Below are 13496 nucleotides of genomic sequence, written 5' to 3'. Positions count from 1 at the left end.
GGATTTACAGAGGTTGCTAAGGAAAGCCTGCAGAAATGTCTCAAAAAACGTTGCCCTTGTTGTTTATAAACCTCGGAGGCGAGATGGTTTATATCTTAGATCAAAGATTGCGTGCACAAAATATTCCAGACGAAAAAGCTAAAAAAGGTACGAATTGTCAAAAAATTACTGAAATGCAAAGTGGGTGGGGGACTATCAATTAACTATGAAGTATGGTTGCACGACCCACAAGTTAAAAATCTATGGCACTAGTAAATATAATCTGAAACCTACAGACAGCTGTAGATAGTTGTGTGCCTTAAAATCTCGTAATACCTTTATTTATACCTTCACAACCAGGTCAATCTACCTGCTTATCCATGCATACATAGCATGGATACATGTACATATTTTATGGTCATGTGATTCTCACATGAGAGATTTCAAAATTTGAACTGGAAACAATTGAAAACATCTTAATTTATGCCCCGGAGCACATTAGCGTGGGAGACTATTTCAGCAATACAATCAAGGGTACATAAATAATCATGTGTTGCTAATTAAAATATTTAATTTATGGCTGAATTTGAGAACATTGCGAAATATTAAGTATTTGCATCTCTCTTTCCTGTGAATGAAATGTTGTCAGTTTTTCAAGTGTATTGTTCCTACATTATAAATAGGTAATTATTTGTATTTGATTAATTTTATGGATTAAAAAAAGGAGTAAGCAATAGATATATGTTATATTAGTTCTTGTGTCATATGGGTGAGTGAAATGCTACAAATAAATAAGGCACTTGCAAGTCTTTATAAATGAAGTATGATATTGTACATACAGTGGACTTGATCATGAGCTTCTTACAAATGGAACACTTAGTATACTACCTTTGTTTTAGAGGAGATATTGATAAAAAAAAATATTATGATATGTGTTCACCATCTTCTATGAAATACAAGCTTTGACTAAGATACTGCAAATAGGTGAACAGAAAAAAGGCAGTATTATGGTAAACTTTGATAGCCCTAATTATGTCAAATGTATGGCACATAAGTTCTTGGTTTTGGGTACCTTGCCAACACAAATTGCCAGCTTTAAAAAAGTGAGAAGCTACAATAATCCACAAATCAAGCTTTGTATTTTTAGCAGCCTGGTTTTAATTTGATAGTGTAGACTTCCAACAATGTCTAATGTTTTGTTCCAAAAATTTTCAAGTATATATTTATAATAATTATATATTAAGTTTCATTGATACCTAACGCACATGTGGGAATCAGTGATACACCTGTGACAAGGTGAGAAGAATGTGCACCCAGACTAAGATTTAAATCAGGGGTTTTCATAATCATTACTGGCCCCGTGTCAAACAGACCGAGCTGCTACATGGCTTACATATTTTCAGGGGTGGCTCTGGATATTTCTAAGCTGTCGCCAACACTTTCGCCATTTGGCAAAAGTTGGAGCCAAAGAGGAGCCACTGGAGCCAACATTGGTGCCAGTGCCAAGAGATTTTACCTGAATTATAAACTACAAGAACGAAAACAAATACTAAAATTCAACTTCATTTATTTCAGTTCAATTTCAAAACTACAAAAGTAACAAAACAAATAGAATAAAAAGCAAACTTTAAAGAACATTTTAGTAAAACGAGTGTCTTACAATTTTTTTTAATCATTTCTAAATAAAGTACAAACTGCGCTATAAAAAAAAAGTCCCCTTTAAATTTTCATCCGAAATTTTCGCGTCCGAAACTCGTAAATTGATCAGGTGTACGATCAAACGCCGTGGAAGTTTTCGTGCATGTTTCGATTCTTTTGCTTTAAAAATGCCCGATTCTTGCATCAACTTGTTCAGATTTATAGTTTTACTCGATTTATTTATTAATTTTTCGAAGACAAAACCAAACTTCTCAATATTTTTACAAATTACATGTATTTATGCGGCTGTTCAGACGTCCGCGGAATTGGTTCCCGGGCAATTCATTTATAGAAATTGGCCGTGATTGAAATAAATTTGGAGGCAATTTTATAATAAAATCAAGAAATAACGTAAGACTGATACATTAAGATCATGCTGAAGAAGGTTTTAGTCTGCACTCGATAAAATTATCGGCTTTCACCCGGATTGAAAATTTTTAAAATGGCGGCGGCTTGCAATATGGATAAATAACGCTACGATTGGTTGAAGTTTGACAGGCAAGTAGGCGGAGTTAACCAGGGATTTATCGATAATTGACATCGGTTTTACAACATTAATTAATTAAACAAACAGATTACAACCCGGCGATTCGGATACGCCCGCAGGCGATAATTAACTTCACAGCGACTAGGTAGGACGATCCTTGGTGTCATTAAAAAAATGTCTCGGCCCGATCTTTGCTTTGTTGTCGCCAGAAACTTTCGCCAACTGATCCAAACTAGCGCCAGAATTTGTAAATCGGCGCATTTGGCGCCATTGGCGACCGACAGCGCGACCCCTGATTTTTCTTTCCAATTTTACCACAGTGATCACACTCCAAGCTATATTGAAATCAATACTTGAGTTTCCAGTGCCATAGAAAATATTAGGTAAACATGTTTGCCAATGTCCTGCCATGGACACCATTTATCACTGGGTAAGAAAAATGAGCAGCCAAACTTTGACTTGATTCAGTGGCCTTTGAATACCGTTCTGATGCTATTTGACTGCCCAGCCCACTTCCTCTCCCAGTTTTATTATGATCGTTTTTGTTTTTGTGGGGTTTAATGTCAAACCGGCCATATGGTGACGATCTAGCTTTATGACTATCTTGCTTTAAATGGTGGAGGAAGACCCCAGGTGCCCTTCAGGGCATTATTGTAGGCATGAGCAGGCACCTAGATAGAACCACCAGCCTTCCATAAGCCTGCTGGATGGCATCCTGACATGAAAGAATTCTAAACCCCAGATGAGGGACAAGTGATTTGCAGTCAGTGACCTTAACCACTCAGCCACAGAGGTGCCCCCACTGATACATTTGTACCATGATATATCGATATTGTTTTTGTGAAATTCTGTCAACGACATGGCTGTAAATTAGCAAAATGGTAGAAATATATTATAGCATGAATCTATTGCATGGCCACATACCTTTATCTCTCTTGACCACAACACCTCCACTTTGTTGAAAAATTAGGTCAGAGTGATTGATATATTTTGGTGGTACTTGTGGTTACGCAAGGAATCTTAAAAAGTTAATAAAATATTTTAGTATTATTGACTTTACATTATTAACAGTACTTTACTAAAATACTGAAATGTTCGCCCTTTTTTATCACTCTTGATTAACTGAATCCATGTGATACTTGTTACACCCAGGAGGAATAAATGTGCTTTGTTTCCAGAGTCTACTTAAAATATCCCAATGCAAAACATGCTCATACAAATGCTGTACAAATTTATAGACTGGTATAATTTATGATGTTGAAGATGCTTATGAACTGTTGTTTTGTTTTTTATTTCCATTTTAAATGTCTCAAATCTCACACCCATTTTCTTTTGATATATATTTCTGTATTTATTTTGCACTTACTTATTGCGCAGCTACAGTATTTGTGATAAAGTGTCCGAGACTTACCCCAAAAGTCATGGATCTGAACCCCATTGGTGTCATGATTGCACATTTTTTCATGATGTATATTATCCCAAGGTGCAGACTTGATATTCAAATCAGCTTCAAATTTCACTTAAAACAGATTAGTAAGGAGGGGATTGCCACAGCTGAGTGGTTATATCAATGATTTTTGCCATTTTGGGAAATGGTCCAAGTCCAGGCAGATTGGGGAAAAGTCGCTTTTAAAGCCAAATTTTGTATCTATGGTCATTTTCTTCTTTGAGAGATGAAGTGTTATCAGATTTTGTTGCAAAAAACACTACCTGTTCTTCTGAGTTTAAACATTTTTCTTGTTCCTTAGTATTGGAACATTGATGCTTTAATTGATATCACGCATATAATTAACATACGCCTTAGAAATATTAGAACAGAATGATGCCCATTACCATACGTGCAGTCATACCTAAACACTGACCACATATTAATATTAATGACAGTTGTCCATTTTGCAGGGTCATGTTGGGAAATTTTAGGTCAGAAATTGGTCAAAAACAGTCAGTGTTTTTTTATGCCCCCGAAGGTGGGCATATTAAAATCGCACTGTCCGTCCATCTGGACATAAAGGGATTTTGAAATAACTTGGCATAAATGTTTGCCATAATGAGACAACGTGTCGTAAGCAAGACTCAGACCCCTAACTCCAAGGTCAAGGTCACACTTAGAGGTCAAAGGTTAACATGGTCTGTTTCGTGTCCGGTCCATAACTCTGCAATCCATGAAGGGATTTTGAAACAACTTGCATAAATGTTTACCATAATGAGACGATATGTCATGTGCAAGACCCAGACCCCTAGCTTCAAGGTCAAAGTCACACTTAGAAGTCAAAGGTTAACAGAGTATGTTTCATGACCGGTCCATAACTCTGCTATTGATGAAAGGATTTTGAAATTACTTGACAGAAATGTTCCCTATAATGAGATGAGGTGTCATGCGCAAGACCCAGACCCCTAGCTCCAAGGTCAAGGTCACACTTAAAAGTCAAAGGGGTTTCTTGTCTGTTCCATAACACTGCCATTGATCAGGGATTTGAAAATAATTTGACACAAGTATTAACCATATTGAGAAGATGTGTCACGCTTATGACCAAGGTCTCTTAGGTCAAGGTCACAAAATGATATGTGATTTTTTTGCGCATACAACTGTGGCATTCTTGGGCCTACTTCGGGGGCATTTGTCACCATTAGTGACAGCTCTTGTTTTCGATTAGGTATGGGGGAAAATTTGCCGGGTTATATGGTTGCTGACTTGGAATCTCTTGCCACTCACTGCTGTGGGTTTACAAGCTTCATTGGCTACGGAAGGTCAGTGAGCCCACCAAGATGCTCCCTCATGTCTGAAATAATACCAAAGGAGGCATCTGGTGCAAAATCATATAACATAAAATCATTGCTGTGGTGGTAGTATTTTACTTAAAACAAAATTTGTAAGATTAGAAACAGACAGTTTCAGTTGCATTGTTTGCAGTTTTTCAATGAAGCTTTTGTGTATGAAGGTGTCTTCTACTTTTAATCTCTAGTAAATTATGTTGTTGTTTTTTTTTTTCAGTATTACATGACATTGTATCAACTATGTTTCATAAAAGGTTTGTAGAAGAGTTGTTCAAACCACAGCCATTATACTCAAAGAAGGCATTGCGTACAGTGTTTGACAGGCTAGCCCATGCCTCCATAATGCGACTCAACGCAGCAAGCATGGATAAGGTATGTATCACATTAGGCTGTTTGGAGTAAATACAATTATTCTCATTAAACATATGAGCCATGCCATGGGAAAACCAACATAGTGGCTTTGCGACCAGCATGGATCCAGACCAGCCTGCGTATCTGCGCAGTCTAGTCAGGATCCATGCTGTTCACTATTAGACTTTGAAAGCGAACAGCATGGATCCTGACCAGACTGCGCGGATGCGCAGGCTGGTCTGGATCCATGCTGGTTGCAAAGCCACTATGTTGGTTTTCACATGGCATGGCTCATATTATGTTGAAAGGTGTGATCTGGTAAATTTTTCTGGTTATGAAAGTATTAATCAGGTCTATTTTTACATTTTGGGCATCATAAATTAGGACATGAATTAACTATGAAATGCATTTTTTTAAAACAAAATATTGATTTTAAAGTACGATATATTTAATACATCTTTCATTTCATGTGCTTTGAAGGTCATTTCACAACAAAATATAATTATGCAAGATACTCCTTTTTTTTTACGTCATGACACAAAAGATAAAAAATACAAACAGAAAATTGCAATTTGACATGCACATAATCATAAAGAAATGCAGGCCAAACATTTTTTGTGAATGGTGGTAGTAAGTGCATATTGTGAAATCTGACTTTTTACAAACCTGTTTGTCATACCCCCTGCATTTGATAGCATATTCATAAAACAAATTAAGGAAGAACGAAACTTTTTTGTTCAGAGACAAAAATATTTCATGAGTTCATATATATTCTTGTTAGATTTTGCTTATTTTTGCATTATTTAAGCTGTCAGACCTGAGAATTTGAGGGTGTGCTATAATAATTGTGGTTACTTTCTGTTTATCTGACATCATCAACCATTTTAATACATTACAGACCTTATTTCTTGTGCAATCTTAAGACACTAGCACTGAATTTTAAGTGGCTGCAAGATCTGGTCAGGTTTGGTAACTGGCAAAATTGCACAGGTATCAGACTTTGAATTATTCAAATCATCATTTTCACATTGTTAATAACATACTAGAGGCCATATTTCTTGTGCAATCTTCATGAAACTGAGACAGAATTTATGAGTTTAATTGTTTCAAAAACAACAAAGTTATGGCCCTTGAATTTCTCAAAATAGCTGATTTCACATTGTTAACACATTAGATACCATATTTCTTGTGCAGTAATCACAAAAGTTGCACAGAATGTACATGTTCTCAAAATTTAAAAAACAGCAATGAATAATGGCCCTTGAATTAATCAAAATTTTAATATTTGACATCATTAAAATATTAAAGACCTCATTTCTGGAGCAATCTTCATGAAACTTACACCGAATATGTAATATCAATCTCGGACTGATAATTGGCAAAATTGTGTTGCTTAAGCCTTAATAGTGTCTTGAATGAGTCAAAATTTCCATATCTGACATTATTTACACAGAGGTATTATATTTCTTAAGCATTCTTCAAGAAACCCACACATAAATGCATATGGCCACATATTGGCAAAATTGCTCATATAACACAAGAGTTATGGCCCTTGATATTTAGTAAACATTACTGTATTTATACTTTAGAGTATATATATTTATATATTAAACCCTATACGTTACTCATTTATTCAAGTGTTAGGTTATACAATTTTTATATAACCAAAGACATAAAAGAAATGATTTAATGATAAAGTGTAAAATCTGTGTATATACAGTGCAGGTTTATATCTTTATGTCCTTGGTTTTAAGAAACAGCACATTCCAATTTGCACGTTCCTGTTCTAGATAAGATACCATAAAGAACAAAATAAGAATGTGACACAATTCATTTTATCCATAAATTAAGTCATAAAAATAGTTGTTTTGTCCATTTATGCCAGTGAAATAAATGCATTCACGGTATAAACATGTTGAGTTTTAAACAAGAATAAAATATTATAGAATTTAGCCATAGCCTGTGGTATATTAGAATGTTTGCAATTTGTTCTTGTAAAGTTCAAAGGATGTTTTCCAGATTCCCTTTGAACCAACATTTTGCATTGCTTTATACAATTATTTCATACTGGTTTTTCTCTTCTTTATCTATACAATTTATATCTAACTATGGGTATTAAAATGGAAATGTTTAAATTTTCAGACCTAGCGATTTGTTTAACTTTCATGTTTCAAGTTTATTGATCAAATCAAGGCCCATTATTGATTAAGAGCATCTGACAACAACAAAAATAAACAGCAACAAAACAATAAGAATGACGGAATGACAATGAAGGAATAGTAACTGGGTAAACTTTGAAAGGGTAGGGGAATTTTCAGAATGAGCAGTTTGTTAAACTTTCAAGTTTATTGATAAAGTTAAGGCTCATTATTGATTAAGAGCATCTGACAACAACAAAAATAAACAGCAACAAAATGATAAGTATGACGAAATAACAATAGAATAGTAACTTGGAGAACCTTGAACTGGTAATGAAAACGTGTCACTCAATACCGTGCTCGCTGCTGTTTAAAGTGTGGGAGGATAAGCTCTATTAAAAATTTATAATTTTTGTGTTATAGAAAGTAGATCATCCAGGGGGTATATCTGTACACCCACATTCTCTTTGTTATGCTAATAGTGGAAATTTCAAAATTCCAGAAGAAAAATATTTTTTAAAGTCAACAGACACTTTGAGCGCTTTTACATATTTTATAAAGCTGTCAAATTTTTCTACTGTTGGAAATGTATGGGAAATTAAAAATTCATAATGCTGTTTAAGTTTGCTAATAAACTTGTCATGTGAAAAGTTTATTTACATCACACACAAAAAAAAAAAAGATACTGTATGGAAAAAAAATCTTCATTCCTTTTGTCTGCAGCAAACATTACTGATATTTTGATTTTCAGGCAGTTTTACAGCCTGTTCTTAGCATACTGGAAGGAAGTGAAAAACACAGCATCTTCAGCGAAAATGTGTATAAATAAACTTTTTTGTTTTGTTATTCATTTCTTGCCTTAAAAAGTCCTTGAAAGCGAGTTTGTTTATAAATTATTACTTTCGAGTTCACTCTTTGGCCCTACTTGATACATGGTGTTTGATGTTAGCAATTGAATGCCAGAACAGTTCTTACTGAAAATGTGAAAAAAAAACAGTTTGTTGGACTGTTTTAAAACCGAAAGCCTGAAAAATATTTAAAAGTTAAAAACATTTTCTTTCTGGACATTTTTCTTTAGAAAAACCCTCTCCTGGCCCTTCAGAACATAACTTTCTGTGGTTCAGAACTTCTTACGGTTTCAAGGGTTTCTTCTGGAATTTGAAATTTTACGATTTGCAGGTATAGCTGATACTTAATGGCAAACTGCAGTATGCAGTGGAATAGGTTATTTGCGATATTGTTAAGAGAAATTTGTGGAAAAGATTAATAAAGACTTTTTAATGTTAGAAGAAGAGTGAACAGGAAGTTAAACACTGACTTTGTTCCATAAATTATGAAATAGGTGTATGTCAATGTTATTTAAAGGGAGTCCCGGACATACCTCCAGATGACATTTTTAGCTCATCTAATTTTTTTGGGGAAAAAATGATGAGTTATTGTCATCTCTTGATCGTCGTCTGTGTCGGTGTTGCCAGGTTAAGTTTTATGTAAAGGTCGACTCCATCCTCTTTTGCAAGAATTATGGCCCCTTTTGGACTTAGAAAATCAGATTTCTTGGTTAAGTTTTGTGTTTAGGTCAGCTTTTCTCCTAGACTATCAAAGCTATTGCTTTAAAACTTGCAACACTTGTTCACCATCAAAAGCTGACTCTGTACAGCAAGAGTCATAACTCCATCCTGCTTTTTGCAAGAATCATGGGCCCTGTTGGACTTAGAAAATATCAGATTTCTTGGTTAAGTTTTGTGTTTATGTCAACTTTTCTTCTTTACGGTCAAAGCGATTGCTTTAAAACTTGGAGCAGTTATTCGCTGACTCTGCACAACAAGAACTGTAACTCTACATTTGCAGGAATTTTGGACTTACAAAATCATGGGTATGACAATATTTCTATTATACAGAGACAAAAAAATCAGATGAGCGTCTGCACCAGCAAGGGGGTGCTCTTGTTTACCATGTGGTGAACACAGTAGATTGAACTTTACAAATTTACTGTGTGAGTGTTTTTCTAATGTAAACAACACAGAGAACAAGTTTGTTTTTTACATTTTTTTTACAGTGGGTAACAAATGAAAGTGCTTACTTAATTGAAAAAAGAAAGTAATTGACCAGCATCTTGAGGTGTGTCCCTTGAAGCTAAAAGAAAAAACAAATTTCTGTAAAATCATTTGATTCAGTGGGCACAGAATTTGGTGGTTTTGGTCAAAACAGCTATTTCAGGGAATGTTGATTTGTGGATTTCAACTTTTTAAATTCCTTTTGATTTACGCAACCCCACAAATTCCATGAAAATTAGTCCCTACGAAAACTAATGTTTTCACAGAATTGAAATGGGTAGATTAATGAGAAAATGTCGAGATTGTCTTGCAAAGAAGACATTTTCTCATTGATTTTTGAGGTAATGGAAATATTTCTAAAATTCTTCTACAACATTGAACATGCATCATATTTCACTTTTGTTGCAGTTATATCAGTTGCAGTGTTCGAAATTCGCGGTAGTCCAACAGCCCGTGGCTAGCAAATTTCAGCTCGGGCTACCGATTTTCCGCAGGTACAAGCCCGACCAGGCTGCCGAATTTTCCTAATTTGTTTAAAAAATCATGCTAATTAAACGAGTACTGCATCGTGATTTTCCAGACTGAGAAACACTTATGGAATTATTGCTGGTTTTTGCACTCTCACGTGTTGACAATCAAACACAGTGTCAAAGACGTAACCGCAGCGCTAATTGGCTGAATACAATCACCTCTAGCGTAATGGATAATTTGATTAGCTTTCACACTTCTCGCGAAAATCTCACAAGTACCTGCAGTAGGCGGAGCTTAAATTATGCTATCAGGGTGTATGTAAATGTGTATTCAGCACTCTGTTATTACATCTTGCTAATTGTCAACAGTCTGAGTTGCAGTAAATTGGCGAGTGCGGATCCTAAAAAATCGGGCGTAACAGTTTAGATTTCGTTTTGGCAAGGAGTGTCATGTACGATGCTTTTGGACTCTAACGACACTGATCTGGACTGGAGTATTTCGAGTTAAATTTTTTAAAAACATGGCAAACATGTACTGTATGTCTTTTTTATTACTTCAAACATGCATAGAGATGTCTGTAAAACAAAATGTTATATGGTGCAAAAATTATGTATTTTAAGGTGTTAAAGTTCGGGCTAGTGAAATTGGTGTCGGGCTTGGAAAATTTCCAATCTGGTAGCCCGAACGGGCTAGTGGATTCAAATCTGAATTTCGTACACTGCAGTTGTAATTGTTTGTTAAGGTCAAAGAATTTTGAAACCTATCTATTTTCAAATTTAAACTTATGAAAGACAGTAGTGCCGACTGTTTACAACGCTTAATATAAAGGATATAATATATTTGCGACAACATTTATGTTGCTAGTATAACAGATACTGGACATTATTCTACGTTTTCAGGTTAAGGACGTATGCTGCAGTTTTGGGGTAAAAAAAATCCCAATAATTAATTTTGTTCAAACTTTGTATATATATAAACACAGTGTCATGTTAGAAACAGAATTACGAAAAAAAATCGAAGGTCACCATGCTTGTTCAGGAGTTCTGCCCTTGAGTATGCAATTTTAAAGAAATATCCAGTTTTAAGGGCAGAATACTCGTAAACAGGCATGGTGACCTGTGATTGTTTTTGCATTTTTCTGTTTCTAACATGAAACTGTGTTCATATACAAATTTTGAACAAATTCTATTATTGGGAAATTTTTGCCCCATCTCTCATACAAGAAACTGCAGCAAGTGTCTTTAAATGACATTACGCTGTCATTTCCAGTTAATGCTTATTGTGAAAGTCCGCCTTTAAATGGTTCTCGATAATATTATTTTTCCTCATTGCATATACATCTTCTCTTATCTTGAACTTTCTATCTATATTTTCTTGTCTTTTTATATCTAGAGTGCATATATAGAGATTTATAATAGCTCTGAGGTAATTTGTTATATAGGGCTGCAGAAATATCTGGAATTCCCAGAAATAAACTATAAGATTATCTCAATATAGACTAAGAGTACTGCTTAATTATTTTTATTTTCATACAGAAATATCCAAAGGATTAGGATAACTCCTATTGTTTGAGTGGATGGGTGTCTGCAACCTTATATCATATAATATCATAGAAAATAATCATTAAATGGATAAATCTATTTCTGATACAAGGACATGATCAAAAGCTTTAAACATTGTGTAACAGTGGCTTTGTTCATGGTCTGTCCCTACTTTCTGACATTGAAAGCTAATGACACCATGGAATATGAATGTCAAACATAAAATGAAGTCAGTACAACATATCTGTATTGACATATAACAGTGAATTTTGATATGCATTAGATAAAAGATCTTTTGCCTATTTTGCAAACTGAATCAGGTATTTATGCAAATATGCAGCTTATCTGTTCCCTACATCATAAAAATAATCTAAAATTTTTTGAAAAATTTTCTTCAGTAACAACAAAATGTACAAACAAATTTCTTCCAAGTGCATAAAAATATATGCATTTTCATGTTAAAATGTAATAAAAAGCTGTAGTCTTGGGACAGAAATAGATTTATTACTAAACTTTGATCACCTATTTATATCATTCCTCCTTGGCCACTGTTAAACAGTTCCGTCTTTAAATAAAGTCAACAATTCAAATAAAACAAAGCAGACAGTACGAATTTGTCAAATATAAATGACTTGACTTAACTTATCTTTACTTTCTGTATCAGCCTGTTTGTTATCAATTATTACCTCCCTTGAAAATGGATTTTGATGAAAAGTTTTAAGCAGAATTGCAATAAATGGCCATGGTAGTATCTTATTTATTCAGTTTTGTTAATTTGAAACTGATATAAATAAATGTTTTTTTGTGAAGCTTTATGTATGAGAACATATCTGTTTGCTGGAATGTCCTTCAAAATAACATAAATATCAGCTTTGAACAGAGACAACAAAAGTGCATGCTGGTGTCCTGACACCGTACCAAACTATACTATCTTCTCACATGTATAAACATTAAAAGCACTAGACATTTATTACATATCATTGCCAAAATATCTGCTTCTTTATATGTCCAGGGGTGAATATGAAAAAGGTCTAAGTACATATGGATAAAGAACTTTCGTATTCATCCCGCAAGCTGTGTACAGTTACTATAGCTTCAATAAGAGGCTAAAGTTATGTTACCATAATCCTTCAAGTGTTCTATTTAAAACAACAGATGTCTAGAGATTACCAGGGTTTAGATATCATTTTATATGTAAATGTTCTATTACATGCAGCATTAGAGCTCATATAAAAATGACTTAGAATTAGTTTCTTTTTCTCATAATACAAAGTTATATTAGGCCGTTTTCTATGATCCCATATAATAGAATTGACAAACCCCATGATTTTCACTGGAACCTGGAGGCTATCATTTTGGTTCTTTGCATATACAATATTAAAGATGATAATTTTTAGCAAGTATGCAGTAGAACAAAATTCCCATCAGAAAAAAATCTGGGGATAAATCAAGCATGCATATTGATAACACTAAATTGTGTTACAAAGTTCTTTGACCAGTACATACTGATAAGCACAAAGGCTGATAATTTTAAAGCGTCAAGGCTGATAATGGTAAAGTAAAGCGTCAAGGCTGATAATGGTAAAGCGTCGTAGTTGATTTATAACAGATTTTTAGTATGCAAACACTTAAATGAACATGATTTATTTAAATACATTTGCAAAACATACCTAATTTATAAAGTTTGTTCAGCTGTATTTATTGAAATAGACTATACTTATCATTATATCTTCAAATTCTACAATTTCAGTTATATGACCTGATGACAATGGCATTCAAATACCAGGTCTCGCTGGCATTGTGTCCTAAAGATATCTTGTTGATTACTCTCAATCATATGGATGCCATCAGGAAATTCGTCGACGGACAGGCAAATATACTGCAACAAGTGGAACATGTCTACAGACTTCTTCTGGAGGTATTATATCTTAACTTACAAACCCCTCCACCTCCACCTTAGATTTTCCCTACTGTTGATCTTTCTTGTCTATGTATTGTTTCA

At 34.3% G+C, this 13496-nt stretch overlaps 1 protein-coding gene across 3 annotated transcripts in view; it reads left to right on the top strand.

The window, feature by feature from the left end:
- Positions 1–7: 7 nt before the first annotated feature.
- LOC123551076 (protein OSCP1-like) overlaps positions 8–13496 on the top strand; it is a 49134-nt gene continuing 35645 nt past the window's right edge. Inside the window, exons 1-3 of one of the 3 annotated variants that reach the window (XM_045339743.2) lie at positions 8–147; positions 5157–5311; positions 13245–13412. In XM_045339743.2, coding sequence (XP_045195678.1) covers positions 36–147; positions 5157–5311; positions 13245–13412 — 435 coding nt within the window. In that variant the 5' untranslated portion in view covers positions 8–35. The other 2 variants (XM_053540564.1, XM_053540565.1) reach the window with 2 other exon arrangements.

The sequence above is a fragment of the Mercenaria mercenaria genome, chromosome 4 (assembly GCF_021730395.1).
Source record: "Mercenaria mercenaria strain notata chromosome 4, MADL_Memer_1, whole genome shotgun sequence".
Lineage (NCBI taxonomy): Eukaryota > Metazoa > Mollusca > Bivalvia > Venerida > Veneridae > Mercenaria > Mercenaria mercenaria.
Note: the sequence above shows the minus strand (reverse complement) of the source record. Positions and strands in the feature narration are given on the sequence as shown.